The 18,556-nt window shown below is 42.1% G+C and overlaps 1 protein-coding gene across 2 annotated transcripts in view; it reads right to left on the bottom strand.

Moving 5' to 3' along the window:
* LOC138497705 (membrane-spanning 4-domains subfamily A member 4A-like) overlaps positions 1 to 18,556 on the bottom strand; it is a 558,077-nt gene that overhangs the window by 70,596 nt on the left and 468,925 nt on the right. The window contains exon 6 of one of the 2 annotated variants that reach the window (XM_069621328.1): positions 7,075 to 7,230. The exons of the other annotated variant lie outside the window; for it this stretch is intronic. Within the exon in view, the coding sequence (XP_069477429.1) occupies positions 7,075 to 7,230 (156 nt within the window). The remainder of the gene's footprint in view (positions 1 to 7,074; positions 7,231 to 18,556) is intronic. 2 annotated transcript variants of the gene reach the window in all.

The raw sequence follows: 18,556 nt of genomic DNA on the forward strand, positions 1-18,556 counted from the left end.
CCTCCCATACACCTGGTCATCAGGCATCCCAAAAAGGCTGGTTCTGGGTGTAAACGTTCTGGGCATGACTATCCTCCTCCTCCTCCTGCAGTATCCCACGACCACTGCTGCTTCCTGCTGGCATACATGTTTCCGGATTAGCGCATCTTTTTTGGCACACGCATTAGCCCCGTTCGATTCCATGAATACGTGTTGTAGAGGCGCATGTGGGCGTTCCGCGCATTTGTCTCCTGTACTTCCCCCGTGACGCCCACATTTTCACACGTTGTTCTCCATTCCACGTGTTACGCCCCACTGTTCCGCCTACTTTTGTTGTGTGCGCTGCGCTATGTGCACTTTCGCTGTGCGGTTAGCGCACGCTGTTTGGAGACATGGGTGCTAGCGTGCACCACGCAGAATTTTAGCGCACATCCAGGGATTTACACGCACACAGACTTCCATGAATTGCTGTGCGCGGGTTTCGTTGCGATTTTCGCACTTGCACTGCGATTCGCACGCTTGCACGAAAATTTCAGTGCACATTAATTCCATGAATCTGCTTCTCTATCTTGGACATGATGAGGGTTCTGGCTAAAGTGATGCTATTGGGGGGGGTCAGAAAAGGTCTGCAGGCTGAAATAAGTTTACAGGTATATGCTAATTGGCCTGTTGGAACAGGAAGACTCAGTATTTATCAACAGGCTTTCGTAAGAACATGGGGAAATCGTTGATTGGCCTAGTGTGCAAATTATGCCAGTGTAAAGCACTAATAACTAAGAAGTGCTTAATATTCCACATGTCTTCATATATCGGCAGCCTTTGAAAGGGTTGTCAGGAATAGACTCTGCAGGAAATTTAGTATCATGGTACAGTCTGTTGGACTTGTTTCATATTTTAATTAAGTTTCACACAGATAGTACCTTACAAATGAGACAGGACTCAGAAGGTTCATTATGAAAAGAAGTATGCTGCTGTTCAGGTTTCAGACAGGGGTGCAGCCTCGCACCCTGTCTCCTCAATCTGTATATGTGTGATATAAAGGAGGTGCTCTCAAAGTCCAATCTACTCACTTGATAAAATAGGAACCCTGTCAATTGGCTGGCTAGCCTACATTGACAATGTCATTTTATTAGATACCATGCCAAAAGGCCATCAACATAGCCTGGATTATTTTGTGAGTTTTGCAAAATAAAATAATTTGGAAATAAATTCCTCAAACACTAAGATTATTAATTTTAAGAGACAAAAGCAATATAAGGACTTTGAATTATATGTTAATGAAGTAAACATTGAGGAAGTAAATTTCTTTACATATCTAGGTTTTATTAATCGCAAATAGGAAAAGTATTACTTTCCTTAAAGATAAACTCACTTAAAAAGTGAGTTATTTTATAGCACAAATGAAAGTTCTGCTGGAAAAATATTGTTGCTGTTCCCTTCAACCTTTAACTAACTCTTAGTATCCTATATGGGCTGGAGTTAATGGAATCTGGTAATTGGAAATGGTTAACAAGATTTGGCAATCTGTTTTGGGATTTCTAGTGTCACTCCTGTTTGCAGTAATTAGGCTTGAGTGGGGCCTTCGTTCTTGGACTTCAGTGATAAAATGGAAGTTAAACCTCTATTTTAGGTTATGTGATATGAAGGGGAAATGATAGCCAAGCAAGGAAATGAAGTGCTACTGCAGGAGTATATGTCATGATGTGAAGGATACCTTGAACCAGCCAATTTAGAGGTAAGATTAGCCCGGGAATACGCAAAATTAGCCAAAAAGAAAACTAAAGAGCTGGATATTATAGAGAATTGGGGTATCTTAGCTCAGTCGCTAATTATACAAAGAGCATACTAAATATTCGTCCACACAGAGATCACACATGGCCTTCATAAAACAAACTCCTGTCTCCATCCCTTAGGAACTGTTAATTAAGATTTCGATTAAACCTTCTTCATGCAATAGAAGTAATAGGTTTGCATAGAAACATCCCCCAGCTTTTGCGTAATTGTAGGCTATGAAAAATGAAATATGAAGAAACTTCGAGGAACTTGGCAATAGATTGTACTGCTCTTACAGAAAGTAGAAAGAAATACTTTGAGAGATGTATCTATTCTGGTGCTGGAGTAATATCTGAGGCACTCTGGGTGAGATTATTGAGTGGTAGGAAATTATCTCTGACCATACTGTTGGTTACCTTTATAACAGAGGTTTTGTATTTTATTAGAAGAAACAATGGCGATATGAGAGTAGATTAAGGTAGCTGCCTATAGTTTGCATTGAGACAAACTTTGGTGATTTATAGTTCTCAAGTACCAAAGTACAGGGCAAAGTTGAGACCTCAACTGGTTTATGATAATATGATATAGTCTCTTGATGTTCCTCCTGCAGATCATACAAAGTCTGCTTTGGTGGGTATTATTTTAGATAGCTTGCATGTATATCTTTGGTATTCCTGTGATTATGAATGTTAGGCTTATTATACATTAGTACCCAGCGAGGGTAATTGAGCTTGTAAAAAGCAAGCTCATTGGCCCTCACCCGGACATTACCTTGCCCAGAAGGCTCCGAGCACCACCGCTCTGTAGGACTTTCTGCGAGTGGCCGACATGAAAAGGGAGAAGGGAATACGTCTAGTCCTGTCACCCCTTCCATTGCGGCCATTTTTTTTTGTTTATTTTTTTTACATTGATTTTAATGGCCGCCATGGAAAGGAAGAAGAGACTACATGTAGTTCCTTCTCCCCAATCCCTGGCAACATTTTTGTGCTTTTTTTTCTGGAGTCGAGAAACGGTTGCAGTGCCGTTTCTTGACTCAAGAAATATTGCAATTAGTACCCTGGTACAACGTGCCAGGGTACTAATGGCAATATAACCCTCAGAGTAATGCCCCCCAGGCTCTGTTAAACTAACTATGGCCCCAGGGGCATTAACCGACTGGTAATGCCCGCTCCTCGTGTTATATTTCCTTATTATTTGGATTGGTATTTGTAGATCCAGAGACATTTTACAAGGATTGAGGTTGTACATGTCACTTTTTATGGATGAAGCATTTTGGGCCGATGTGAGAAAGTGGTGTATTTGAATGGTTGAAGTATTTTATTGTGATTAGTGTCTAATATGTAATTTAGTATGGATTTCGTTCTAATCTTCCTTTTAAGGATGTTTTAAATTATGTATTTATTTTATCTGATAATTGATTGCTCATGAAGGGTTTACATTTTAAAACCATATCACAATAAACAAATATATAAATATAGGACTCAAACTAGCAGGAAATGATTGTGTAAGGGAGAAGCAAGGTTAACATGGGTTTACATTCCTAGATTCTGATATCATGATTAGAAAATGAAGATTCCATTTTTATTTAGATGGTATGGGCAATTACTAAGGCAGGATTCTCATTGCAAGGGAGGAAGGGTCACCTAGACCCCCCTTCATTCTGGTGATATGCATGATTATGCTCATTCAACACAAACCTGCCCCAGTTCCAACAGCCCCCACTGCCAAGAGTTATTGCGTGCATGAACCGCACGTGATGTAGCAGTTGTGGGACCCCTGTCCGTGGGCCACCCTGCATTGCCCCCCATATAACTAATCTAGTGCAACCATATATTCTCCACGTACTAACAAATGGGACACCCTTTTTGATCCAAGAAGCGTGTGACAAATATACCTTGAGACAACCCATAAAGATAAGGCACCTGGACAAAATGCCCCCGAGGTCTAGGCCAAAAAATGAGCCCCCTTAATGTTGATTCACGGATGTCAATTTACTATGTTCCATTTCATGTTATGTATTAAATCGTGCATGCCCATCAAGAGTGTGAAGATTAGCTTAGTTAGATTGATAACCATGTGGACATGGCATGACCTCCCGCCCCTCCCTGATGAGCCCAGCTGATCTGCCCAGCTCAAGATGCAACAAATTCAGCCTTAGCCCACCAGCGGACGTGCTAGGAACACAAGTGTTCCCAGTGCCTCAGCTCCCGAAAAAGGATCAAAACGAAGGTAAGTGTGGTTGGGAGGGCGGGAGTGGGACGGTGGAAAAAGAAATAACCTCCATGCGTCCACGGCGGGGGACGAGGGAAGCCCCCAGCTGTGTGGAGGCGCGGAGCGGGGATGGCCCCGCTCCGAGTCTCCACACGGCTGGAGGCTTCCCTCGTCCCCCGCCGGGGACAAAGGAACAAGAAGGTAAGTTTAGGGAGGGCAGGGAATAAAAAAATAAAAAAATAAGACTTACCCGAGTCCCCGGCGGGGGGCGAAGGTTGCCTCTCAGCCGCGGGGAGGCTCGGAGCGGGGATGGCCCCGCTTCGAGCCTCCTCATTAGCCGGGGGGCTGCCATGCCCCCGCCGGAGACAAAGGCCGTGGAATCCCGATGGAGGGATTCCCGGCCTGGTAATGACTCGGCAAGGGCCAATTAGAATGGCTCTTTCATTCTGATTGCGCCCTCGCCGGGTACTAATAAATAATAGCAACTTCTCTGAGGCCAAATCACAGGCAGCTCTCAAAACATATGATTAGGAGCCCTATGTTCAGTTTGATTAACAGCTTATTTCCTTTTAATGTGGTGGCGACATCATCCAAGTATGTTATAATGGAAAGAAATCATGTCTAGGGGAGACATCAGAACAAAAATGAATTTAGTTGTCATCAGATCAATAAAAACTCTGCGCCATATGCCAGATGATATCCAGATGTTTATGATATGTGCATTGAGCAACATTGCTAATACATGAATGGTCCAACAATGCACAGGCCCACATGCAGGCCATGGGGCACTAATGACTTCAGATACAGTCATGAAGGGCTGAGGTGAACTATAGCAAACCAGCCACACAATATATATGGTCAGGCCCAACAAGCCTGCAGCAGCAGGGAATGATAAACTGTCTGAAGATTGTTGCCTGTAGGCAAACAGAAACCTGGCCAACTGTGTGCCTAAAAAGACAACGGTTAGTGAGTTCATTGATGGTAAGGTCATCTTTCTTTTCAAAGAGATCCCCTTGCTTTTCAGTGACATACACAACCCTCATGTTGCAAGGGTTATGCTGATGACTTATAACCACTGAGTCACTTTTCAAAGGCCACTCTTCAGAACTTCAGAGTCATGAGGAATAAGGTGCAAAGTCACATGATGTCCAAACCCAACAAAAAGTGGAAAGGCGCTGAAACGTAAATACTGCAGAATAAATAAATATTGTATATAGATTTTGGCAGACCACGGACTCAATCAATGAACAGATGACAGAAAATGCCATGGATTGTATACACAATACACTGCTGCAATTCTAAGATTTACATCTTAGTCAAATACTCCCTGACTAGTGATTACTGTTGCAAGAATCAGGCTACAAAATGTTCTAATAATCTGTCTGGATTCTACATTGAAATGTCAGTCCTCAGTGAGAGGAAGAAGTTCCGTACTCTTAAGTCATCATGGTTATGTCGTGTTTGGAAGACGACTACCTTGCCACTAATTTCTGCATGGCAGAAATATCATGGACAGTAGCAATCCTCATTATGCAGGTCCTCTTGCAGGGTGTAAATCACTGTGGAAAACGTCAAGATGCATTCTCAACCAATGGAACCAAGAGAAGAGGTAAGATCACGTCATGGGCATGAAGAATGTGAAACTCATTTGGTCGCTAAAGCATTCAAACTTAGAAAGGAGAGACATTTTATCTCTTTATCCCTAAAGCAAGGGTTTGCAACATGTGGCTCCCCTGAACATCTGGACTACAACTCCCAGAATCCCTCAACATTGGCCAGGATTGCAGGGCTGATGGGAATTGTAGTCCAAAACATCTGAAGACGAAAAGGAGGTAGAGACCCCTAAAGCTACATGAACCCTAATGGCTTATTGGAGCTTTAAACATTGGAAATGATTTGCTGCTTATAAAGAGCTATAATTAGATGGTAGGCACCCCTTTTATCCTATCCTTAACCAATCTCAGGAGGGCCGGGAGGATAGCTCAGGGGCAACATGTTTGTCTTGGAAGCAAGACAAGCATAGTAAAAAAGGTTTGAATTCCGGTTTCGCATTTAGAAACCGATCTCAGGTATTAAGCATGTTATAAAAGAACAATTATAATAATTATAATTACTCACAGGTGGCGTGCCTTAGGGGATGCAAATAGAAAAACTAACTGAATACCATGAATCATCTCATCAACTGTTGAAGGAGAAATGTGACCTTTGCAGTTGGAGCATTTACAAAACATTCTCTGTGCATCCTTGGGATGTAAATTGATCACAGTGCCTTTATGAGGATTATCTCACCCAATTCCAAAAACAGCCCCTAGTGAAAAAATAAAAAAGAAACGTATGTTCCGGAGGGGTGCAGTGCTGCACGGTATTTTCCCCTCTTTTTCCATGTCTGTTTCATTTTTTGATGACGTCACAACACTGAAAATAGACTTGGAAACCTATGGCGTGGCACCTGGCCGTGCAGCAAGTTAAGTTTCTTTGTTTAAAAAAAAATACATTTAACACTATTAGCACCCACACAGGGAACTACACAGGTGTTAATGGCAATATAACCCGTGGCGGCGGGCTGCCCCTACCAAGAACGACACTGATGCCAAAATTCAGGGCCTGAGTGAAGCCGCTGCGGGTCATACCGCCTCATTATACATTACAGAATATCATTGTAGCCCCATACAGAGTAAATCAAGACAGCCTACTCGCATAGGCCCCATTTCTCTATATGTGCACTTAATTGCTGTTGCTTTTCAAAGATATTTGGCTGAAGACGTAGTGAAAAGAGCAGCCTGCGCTCCTCCCACCTCAGAATACAATTCTTCCGCAGTCAGAGCCAAAGCCTGGCTGCTAAATACCGTTTTCCATCAAGTGCACACAAGGTGACGCTAGAGGCAGACAATGGGCCTGATTTTTAAAAGCGAATTTCAATGGGAAACCCCCAATGAAAAACGCCTTGTAAATCAGGCCCATAGTATTGGTTGCAAGGAAAGGCCAGGACAGAATGTCACATGGACACTGAGCGAGGAGAAGGATTTGGAACAAAAGATACAATAATATGGCCGAAAGAGTTAGATGGTACAAAACAAAGCTCAGAATACGCAAAACAATAAGCTTATTTACCAGAAAAGCAGTTTGCACGCAGTAATAGTTGTAATATGAATAAGAGCAGTTACTTCGATATACATCTCTTGATATTATTAAATCGATAATGCAGAAGATGAATTCAATTCCTGAGGCAACGGCACTGATGACATTCATTGCCAAACTTCCTTTCACCTGGAAAAACACAGAAATGGGAAATGTTACATGAGGGTGCATGGTAGCGTTGGACTTAAATGTGGCAACAACGCCAGTCGGGTAGGTGGGTGAAGACTGGCAAACACGTTTCCTTTCAATTGAAATGGACAGCCATGTGGAGACAAGCTTGGAGGTAAAACAAAGCAGGAAAGCAAAATGAACGTACAGAAACCTACCGAACGGGATGACAGGTATACATTGTAATTGGTTATTTATAACGCGGACCCGGGGGTTGCACCGCGTCGTCTTCCTTCCAAGGCAAGCGCGTTGCCCCTGAGCTGTCCTCCCGAGATTCATGGTGTTCCACATAGTTTGTACATTTTCTCAATTACTCTAAAATTGCAGGGGCCATATGACAGAAAGTTTGCATCCGTGGAAGTGCAATTAGCACAAAGGCAAAAATTCCCCTAGTTCAAAAACATGTTATTGTAAGCAAGTTAGGCACTGATGCTAGGACAATAGCAAACATTGCCCTGGTGCAAAAATGTATCGAAAGATTGAAAGAATATGTTATGCCATATTGCTAATTGCACTTGCACCGGTACAAATATATCTGCAATATCGCCCAGATAATACTACCCTGCGGGTGGTACTACAGAAAATGTGCGCCGGTGCACATGCAATTTGCACTATGGCAATAATTGTTCTACTTCAACATGAAACCATATTATTTCAATGCATTTTTGCACCAAGGCAATATTTACCGTCCCTGTCCCTTACGCAAGAATGCATTGATACAATATGGCTTTTGAGGTAGGGCAGCTTTTGTCCCAGTGCTAATTGCACTTGCATGGACGCAAAGTCCATGCAAGTGCAATCACAAAAGCACATGCTACTGTTTTATTGTGTTTGTTTCCATATATTATTATTTTTTCTGATATTCAGATATTTCAGAATTCATTCTGCTTGAGCTGGCACTGTAAGCACACTCCCTGTACTGAACTACTGATGTGCAGGTCTCTGGTGGTAATAATAGGCATAATTGACTCTTTAAATTGCACGTGGCTCCTTTTCGAGTCGCCAGGATATGGAGCAGGATAAACATTTCCTGCACAAAGGTTTGGTTTTATGCTAACATAATACTTTCATGCATGCATGAAACTAATGGAGTCCTTGTTAGGCAGAATCATATGCAATACCCTGTGGGAACACCACATACAATTAATACTACAAGTGTAAGTACAATTTCACCTTTGGTACAAGCCTGTACTACACAGTAAAGTGGTAGCGATGGGTGAGCAGCCAGACTTATCTCAAGAGTAAAGTGATCAGTACAAGAAGTTACACAAAGGACAACAATTACTATGATTCAAGCAAACTCTGATTCAAGGTTTCTGAGTAAAAGAATATGCATTTATTTACACCGTCAGTTATAAAACAGTTCACTATCATAAAGCAGCAGAACATCACAGTCTTAATATACTACACAACACCCAATCAATTCTGGACAAGTTAAGCTCAAAATGAAGTGTGAGCAAAATAGCACTTTAGCAATTTAAAAGGGAGGAAAGACAAGGTTATTCAAAATCAACAACACAAACAGCTTATAGGCAGGGCAATCTAGAAAAGGCTACTACAACTAGGATTCAAATGAATAGGCCTGGGCCAATGTTAATGGTTCAGAGTCTTTGCAGAGGATCACACAGTTCAGAGTAGTTTGCGGTTAAGTCTTTTCCAAGAGTTCAAAACGAAGTTGGTCATTGGAAAGTTATTCAAAGGAGAAGAGAAGGACAAGCCATTCGAAGAGGTAAAAGATTTCAAGCACTTTCACTGCGGTCAGCCGGAACGAATGACCGGATTTGCACAGTCCCTTAAATGGAGAAGAATGCTGTAGCTGAGGCAGTTGTTCCTGGCAGTTCCTGCAGGCTCACGGTTCTTGAAGAGACTGTTGTGGTGTCAAGAAGGAGGACGTCTGGAGGGTCCTGCACTGCCCAGGTAAGAAGCCAGCAGCGGAGCAAAACTTTGAATAAAAGGTGTGCTCCCTAAAACCAAAACAGGTTCTGTTCCTCCTGGCTATCCAGTTCACTGCAGCGATGCACAGCAAATTCGACCAGGAGAGGGACGCCGGCATTTGGTGTTTGGTGAGCTGGTTGGTCCCATCAAGCTCAAGGGAAGAAGATTCCTTGTAGATCTTCTCTGTCGTTGAAGTTTCGGGTGATTCGCACCTGCAGCAGGGCTTTACCAGGATGTCCAGTAGTTGCAGCAGTCGTCTTCCTTCAGCTTCTCTTCAGTTCTCTCGATCCAGTGGCGACTCTGCCTTCCAGTCCCAGAGACTGGCTTTTTATGCACCAAATCCCCCATTCACACAGCCTGGTTGTCAATCACACATCATGGTGGCTGTCCTGCCAGGACAGCCACCTAGCCAATCAAACTAGAGTGCGAATTGGGTCTCCAAGAAGACCCTGTGCAGGGGGCCTCAAACAACTCCCTCACATCCTGTCCACCCAGACACTCAGGTGCCTAAGGAGGGCTTATGTGCAGGAGCCTGTTGGGGAGAATTCTCATTCCATGGCTAATTTCCCTTACCTATAGAGTCCCCCAGCAGCTTTGCTGGATTTGAAGGGTTTGTTTTCTTCTCCTGCTAAGAATGTGACTCTTTTTCCCACTCTTGGGCATATTTGCTATGTGTGTTCTAGGCTATTTTTTGTGTTTAATGTCTATGGGGTTTATCTCACCCCCATTGGAACCATCTTTAGCCACATGTGTTACACAGCACCCTCCGTGCAGTGACACAGGGGTGTCGTAGTGACCCCCAAACATAGACTCCATACCCTGGGACTGACTACTGTCTCCCAGGGCATGTAAAGTCCCCATTGACTTTACTAGTCAATCTTTATGAACAAAACCAGTACAACCCATCTTACTATGGAGGTACTGGCAAGGGTTAATAGTTTTTCCCTTATGTTCATTTTCGAGAGGGTACCGTACAGTCCCTCTCTCAAAAGTTTCTGGGTGGTGGCAGTGGTTACTACCAAAAATATTCGACCGCAAATATTTCCCTATGGGATTTTCCCATTGTTCAAGGCTACCACATTTACTGACAGCCTCTAGCATACCGCTGGTTTATTTTTATATTAACTTTACTCCAGTAGGTATTATTTGCCAGAACTTTTATATAAATTATTGTCTTTCTCTAAACTCCTAGCCCAGATCGGGGATCCTTTGTTCATCCTTTTGGCGGGCTTCCGCCAAGAAGACCTCCTTTCAGCGCCACTGAGTCTGGGGTGGAACCATTGTGTGGGAGGGGGAGTAGGACCCCTGGACAGGGTTGCCTCAGCAACCCATGTCGCACTCTGCCCTGATAGACTGCAGGGTCTCCCGCCAGGATGACCACTCCACTGTGTGAGTGACAGCTAGGCTGTATGAATGGGGATCTTTTTGCATAAAAGCAGGGTCCTGAGGACTGGAAGAGCAAGACGTCGCCACTGGAACTAAGAAGCCAAAGAGGAGAGAAGCCAAAGACATCTGCAACAACTGAACCACCGGTGAAGCCCTGCTGCAGCGTCTCACCACTTTTCTCCACACGACGAGAGAAGATCTTCATCTGCAAGAGCCTTCTTCCCTTGAGCTCCAGTTTGCCAATCGCCCTCCTGGATCTGCCTTGGTCGAATCGCCAGTACCCTGTACTCGGAGACCGGAAATCCAGGCACCCGTCCACCTGGACTGCGATTTAAAGGAGCGTACCTTTAATTCGTTGGGCAGTACCGCGGCTGGTTTCATCCCTGGGCAGTGCAGTAACTCGAACCTTCCTCCACGACGAGAGCCTCTCTTCGTCTGCTGGATCTCCCAAACTGCAGGAACTGCCAGGAACAACCACCACCGCAGGAGTCTCTTCTTCATTTTAAGGTACTTTGTTCCGCCAGGCCGCCCTTTTTCGTTAGTAGCCCTAAAGGTGTTTTAAATCCTTTACCTACCTGTTGGATTGGCCGCCCCTATCCTCTAACATTGTCTTTCACCTTCTGCATCCACCTTTTAGAATCGTTTAACAAAGACTTGACTGCAGCTACAAGAACATTTTGCTCCTGGGCTCTTTGCCCTGTACCACTGACTCTGGCACAGGCCTATTGACTCTGGTTGAATTTGTTAGAACTGCCTTCTCTAGATTGCTTCTCAACTAGAACTGTGTTGGTGCACCCACTTCTTATAACCACCTTCTTCTTCCCACTTTTAAAACTTGTGAAGTTCCATTTTGCTCGGTTTTCATTTAAGTATTATACAAACTAAAGTGCTGCCTTGCCTAAACTTGTTCACAAACTTATGGGAAGTGTTGATAGGGTGTGTAAGAAGATATTTCTGTATAACTTGTGTTTTCCCTCCCTTGTGAGGAATTGATAGAGTGCCATTTGTGTTTGGTTTTCACTATGCCGTTTTGCTCAGTTTTCACTCTTGCTCAAACTTGTCTACAATTTAACTAGGGAGATGTGTATACTTTTCTTGACTGATTTTAACTTGCTTTTATAACTTTGATTAATGTGTTGAACTGGAAGTTTGTAATAAATATATATATATATTCTTTTTAATACGAAGCTTTGGTCAGTGTTTCCTTGTACCCTAGCATTGTAGTCCTATTGTGTAAACCCTGAATAATGCTCATCTCCCTCTTGAGATAAGTATGACTGCTTAGCCACAGCTACCAACTAAATCTTTGTGGTACAGACTGATACCAAAGGGGATTTATTGCCCATACCTTTAGTCTTAATCTTCTGTAGTGCTCCCTAAGGGAACTGCACAGGATTCTGCCTAACAGAAAAGGACGGCGAACAAAGGAACCAAACCTGGTGAAACACGAGAAAGACCTTTACAACAAGAAATGGCAAATCAACCCAACCGGAACCAAATAAAAATAAAAGGGGTCCAGCGGGTTAGAGTTTGAAGCTACCACCATAGCCTCTAACGTTACCGAGGCTATTTTCAAAGCTTGCGGTAGAATAAAAATGGTAGATACCACTGCCACCAGCCAAATCTTAGAGAAAGGGGAACATAAAAATGTCCCATGAGAATCAGACAAAAGGGGATAACTATTAACCCCTCCAGTACTCTGTTGGAAGATAGTTTGTACTGGGTATGTAAATTTAAAAAGACTAGTAAAGTCAATGGCAACTTTACATGTTCTGGGAGACAGTAGTCAGTCCCAGAAAATGGAGTTTAAAGTGGGAAGTCTGAAAAGACAACCCTGTGTCACTTCACCGAAGGTGCTGTGTGACACACAGTAAAAAGATGATGCCTATGGACTGGGTGAGATTCCATAGCCCATGAGCATAAAATGTACAACAGACAGCAAAACACATGTAAGAGTGGGAAAAAAGCTCACACTCTTACCAGGTAAAAAGATTAAACCCTAGAAATCCAGCAAAGCTGCCGAGGGACTCAACAGGTAAGGGAAATTAGCCATTCTGGAGAATTCTCCCTAAAAGTCCTCTGAAATCTGCCTGTGTTAACACCTGCTTTCAGCCATGCATAAATGGCAGGCAGCCTTTACACTTTTTACCAAACAAAGTGTAAAATAAAGATGTTGAAGCGATTCCCTCTATTTTAACACTTTGTTTTACAATACACCATCCAAATGTGTACAGTTGCAGGGAGGGACCCCAAGTGCACGTAGGTGGTCCCTTCCATTCAATTACTACTTCATCCGAAAATTGCTTCGTCAGGCACTCTCTCTCCATTTCATTGTGTCGCCCTACAGATGGCCTCCTTTAAATATGTCAACAATATACATTTTATTCTGTTGATAGATTGTGGTGCTTCTAACTGATAACCTGATTTGATATTCAGGTGAACCAAAGGTTGACCAGAAAACGAAACACCTAGCAGTTTTCCCACCTTCCAGGCATCTAATTAAGGACTCTAGGCCAGCTCCAGGCAAACAGCATTGAGTAAGCTGCTGGTGACGTGACCAGGCCCTGCCACTCAGCTGGTCCACCCAACCACCAGTTTGAGGGGTTTGGCCAAGCAATACAGGTAGCTCATGAGGAAGTTTGTGCCTAACTTAACCCCCATTACCCCGTTCATCTCTTGGGCATCCCCCTGCATGCCTCAGTACTGTTGTAATGGCATCAAAGTCAAATAATTGGACAATGTGAGGTTTCAGACCCTCCTTATTTTTTTTTATTTTTTTATTTTGGTTGGTTGAAGATTTCAACCTTACAAAATCTTTACATTACAACAAGAATTTTCTATTTTAACAATTTAAAAGAAATTCATCAGTGCGTATTTCAATGTTCAGCACCATAAACATTTCTCACATTCAACATAAAACACATGCAACTATATACAACGAAGCAAAAGCAAAACAACTATACTCTCTGACCTCCTGCTAGCAGACAGGTTACCTCTTCCTTACCCCACAGTCATGATCTAACTTGGTCACATGATTTAAAATAACACCAGTTTGAAACTCACAATGATCAAGAAGGAATGACTGCATTAACAAATTGGACCAGTGCTATTTGAATGGAGGTTTTAGAAGATAGGCCCAAATTTCCTCACTAGGTCGAAGTAGTGAGAGAGGACTACACATCTTAAACAGTTGTCCCGAATTACCATCAGGGCTGGACAATCAACAACCAAATGACACAATGTTTCAATTTGACAAACATCCTTGCAATAATGGCAGTATGTTTCGTCTTTAGGGATGATCCGTCTTCTTCCTAGAATCTGTCTTGTGGCACACAGATTCAGTCGAATGCGCAACATTTGTGATCTAATGTAGTTAGACGGCCATTTCACTAGATAAGATTCCATAGTGCATAGTTTTCTATGAGACCGCATTATGGAATCACTATCCACATAGACCAAGCATTGACTGCGGGTGTATATCCAATCTGCCTGGTAAAGTTTCAGTTTAGCTTTGTTTGGATTCAATAATAGAAGTTCAAAAGAGATGTCAGCACTAGATAAGGCCTCTAACACATAGTTATTCCATTTTTTAGCAAAAACAATACAAGGAGTAAGTATGTGATTTGCAACGATACCCAACACATTTGGAACATTGGCACTTATAATACATTTTCTGTACAGAGAGCAAAACTTCCATGCTACTTGACTATGCAATGACACGGTTTCCAATTCATGCCGAATCAAAGGTAATGGGGTACATTTAGGAAGCTTTAAAACAGTTTTCCAAAACAGGGATTCGTAATGATCCCAAAACGATCTCTCTTTTGGAGTTCTTGTTTCAGCTCCATAGATGATAATGGGGACCACTTTCTGTTGATAAAAACTTAAAATGTGATTTAACGTAAATTTCCCATATCTGTACAGCAAAATGTTTGCTTGAGAAGTTAATGAGCGCACTTTTGCATCCAAAAGTGCCAAATAAATATGCTCATTTTGCCACTTTGTGAATGGGAGACCCAAATATTTGTATTGAGAGACTTTGACTACCTCCTGATCTTGAATAGTCCATTTGTACTAGAAGTCCTCTTTTTAACACTAGATATGCAAGTTACTGTTTGTGTTTTGGCAAGGTTAATAGTGAGATGATTCTCACACACATAGGCTTGAAGTTTATCCAACAGATTTTGCAACCCATACGGAGAGCAAGACAATAATACAAGGTCATCCGCGTATAAAAAACAAGATGATTTTCTGTGAGCCCTATTTAGGAGCATCAGAGATAGCGTCTGCGAATTTCATACCTATATCTAACAAAAACAAGTTGAATATTGTTGAGGCCAGGATACACCCCTGTTTAAGTCCTCAATGAGTTGGAATCGATGCAGACAGTGTGCCATCCAAAGACAATCTGACTTGGAGGGAGGTATCTGTGTGCAGTAATTTAATAAGAGCAAGTATGGATTCGGGACAGCCATATTGCTCAAGTGTTTTGAACAGCAACTGGTGATCAACAGAGTCGAAAATGTTACTAAAGTCAACGAACGCTATGTATAAATGTTGTTTGCGTCCAGCATACTTGCTCTTAATTAGATTAAGGAGGAGCATATTAGGGGAAGTTCCCAACCCCGAGACAAAGCCCGCCTGAAAGGGATCTCTTTTACCTGCAAGCTTTGTCCATTCATTCAACTGTTGTGGTATAAAGCGACTGTAAAGTTTGCCCGGAGCATCCAACATGGCTATTGGTCTGTAACTTTGTGGTTGACTACAATCGCCTTTTTTGAACAGTGGAATAATAATTGAATGCTTCCAAGAATTGGGAATCATTTGCGTAACATTAATGTGTTGAAAAATTTGGAACAATATCTCAGTCCATAGATCAATGTTAAGTTTAAAGGTCTTATTTGATAACCCATCGGGACCTGGGGCTCTGGATTGGCTTATTGAGGAAATGTAATAGCGTATATCCGTTCTTAGTATCTCAAGATGGAATTTTGGGACCCGGACCTCCTCCTGTCCTATAGGGACAGGAACTGGTGAGGCATACATTGTCCTAAAATGCTTTATCCAGGCCAATTCAGATATATTATGGCCCTGGATTAACGTTTGAGGAGTGCTAACAACTTCGTTGAGAGTTGCCCAAATTTGCGCAGTATTTTGTTTACACATTAGTTTAAGCATGTGTTCCCCATCCTTTTGCCAAAGTATGGCATGATGTTTCCGCACCCAATTTCTATAGTTTGTCTTTGCTTTAACCAAAGCAGCTGTTCTGAACTTAACTGGCAACCGTGCATCTTTCCGTCTCAGTGCTCGATATTCACTTATTTAGTTTTTGACCTGTACATTGAACGTGTGTCTTTTCACTTCTAAGGGTTTATGAGGATTCCGCTTATTTACTAGATTTTTCTGCATAAGATCAAAGTAACACACATTTGAACCTTCCCCAGTTAGTCAAGAGTGGGCAAATGCAGATGTAAGCGAGTTAGCGAATTGAGTTAAGCTTTCTTCGGACCACCTTATCCGATTTGCCTGAGTGTTGGCCCGCACAGTCCCAGGGTACTTTGTCAACAGATTTACTGAACCTCTTGAGGGACTATGCCAGGAACTGGCTAATATGTGGTGATCACTGTCTGAAACTGGAACTGTCTGAAAGTTATTTACTTGTGACATCAATTTGGAATCAACATACACATAGTCAATGATGGCTCGGGCCTGCCCACGGTGCCAAGTAAAATTTGGCGGACTATCACCCATGTATGATCCATTAAGCATGATTAGGCCACGTGAAGACATTGTATGTTTCCATTGAGTTTGTCTGACAGATTCACCAGCTTTACCAGGTGAAAACAGGTGCAAATTAAGATCCCCAGCTACACCGTATGGACCACATCTGGGAGCATGGTAACATAGTCTAGCAGACAAGCAACATCATTAAAAAATTTCAGATCATCAATCCCCTGCCAGTTCCAGTAGATGTTAACCAACGCATACAGGGCGGAACAAATGGAAATTATAGTCAATTGCATAAAGGGATGCAGTGAATAAGTGGCTATAATTTTAAGCTCGGAGCTAGTTTTAATACTCGTGATCAAACCCGCCATAGGGCGGCCTTTGTCCCCTTGAAAGGCAGGGGTAAAATGCATAATACGTTCGTGCCAAATTGGGGACATAGTCTGCCAAGTTTCTTGCAACAAAATGATGTCGTAATTGTTTAAGGTGGAATTTTGGTTATTAAACAGATGTGAAGGCCCACCTGTATTCCACGAAGCAAACTTTACCACGTCATCCTCACACTGTTGCGTTAGTTAGCTTGTTACTCCTGACTAACAAATGTACCTTTATGCAAAAAACGTAGGAGTAAAATACACATTTAGGTGCCCTCAAGGGCCACATTTTAATGTATACCAATAAATGTTGGAAACTCAATATTTAATACATTGGATACATCTTACATTTAATATATAATAAACCACAAAATCAATCCCACGTAAGAATTTCTCAAGACACATGGAATCAAACCCAACCACTCTTTAAGAACAACAGACTCTGATATCTATTTAAACAAAAAAACTCCCTAGTGGTGCAGTGCTAAAACTCTGGCATTGCCCCCAAAGTGATGAAGAGAGAACACAATCCTCAACAAAATATAGACCACATTTAAACATACACACAACTGTTCATCTTTTTCACACATTTTGATAGAGGTTCAAGTATAGAAGATATCCATGAAACAATCGGTCTCCCTGGTGGATTAATCAGATTTGTATGTATTTACGGGTGTATGTAGAAAAAAGGACTATATAATCCTTTCTGACCAGAAAATCAACTTCTTCAGGACTTATCCATTTCCTTTCTTTTGCTTTCTCCTCATAAAATACTGGATAATCCACCAAGGAGACTGATAGCTTTGGGGATATCTTCTATACTTGAACCGCTGTCGAAATGTGCTGATGTCTACCTTCAACCTTTGGTGGCTGACATGAACATGTACTTAAGGGATACAACTAGTGCCACAATATTTCTAGAAGGTCACAAGTTTGATTCCAGTGAAAACTGGTTCATCAGTTCGGACACAGAATCCCTGTACACCAAAATCCCACAAGCCGCCACACTAAAACTAACTGAAGAGAAACTGTGGCTAAGGAAAGATGACCACCCTGTTCCCAATTCTTTCATTTTCTGGTGTGTGGTGATGGCATTACAATATAATTATTTCCAATTCATGGGGAATTTATACCAGGAATGTGAGGGCACGGCAATGGGTGTTACGATGGCCCCCCATTTAGCAAATGTATATGTTGACAAGTTTGAGGGGCATTGAGATCTTTTCAGATTCCAACCACTTCAGAGAGAACATCATTCAATGGAAAAGGTATATTGATGACATCATTATCATTTTGCAAAGGAGCAAGATCTAGTGCAATGGTGTTACTAGAGTGAATTCATTCTAGAAATCGCTATTTTAAATTCACACAGTCAATAATGTGGAAATTAGTTTTTTTGGTTCTCATGATCTATATGCAAAATGGGTGTCTGCAAAACAAACAATTTCACAAACCGACAGGCAGGAATGCATTGCTACATTATGAGAGCCATCATGCTAGGCATGTTAACGAAAATGTTCCTTTTGGACAATCTTTAAACTTTATAAGAATAGTAGCATAAAGGATGCATTCATTGAAGAGGCTAATTGCCTCAATGACAAGTTGACTAGACAAGGGCACCCTTTCCAGCAGGTTAAAGGTGTAGCGAAGAGAGAAGGGAAGCTCACCTAGAGCCCAAAGCCAACTGAGATAAAGACAGCAAGTTAGGCTTTGTCAATACATTCACCAATCTATCAAATAAAATGAAGATTATATATAATAACTGCAGAATTTCTTTTAAAACCCAATAAAAAATTGGAGGTTCCACTCTTTGCGTACTAGAACAGTGCCACCATCAGACATCTTGTAATGAGGAATGACATTCA

The sequence above is a fragment of the Ambystoma mexicanum genome, chromosome 5q (genome assembly GCF_040938575.1).
Source record: "Ambystoma mexicanum isolate Mex_15411 chromosome 5q, UKY_AmexF1_1, whole genome shotgun sequence".
NCBI classification, from domain to species: domain Eukaryota; kingdom Metazoa; phylum Chordata; class Amphibia; order Caudata; family Ambystomatidae; genus Ambystoma; species Ambystoma mexicanum.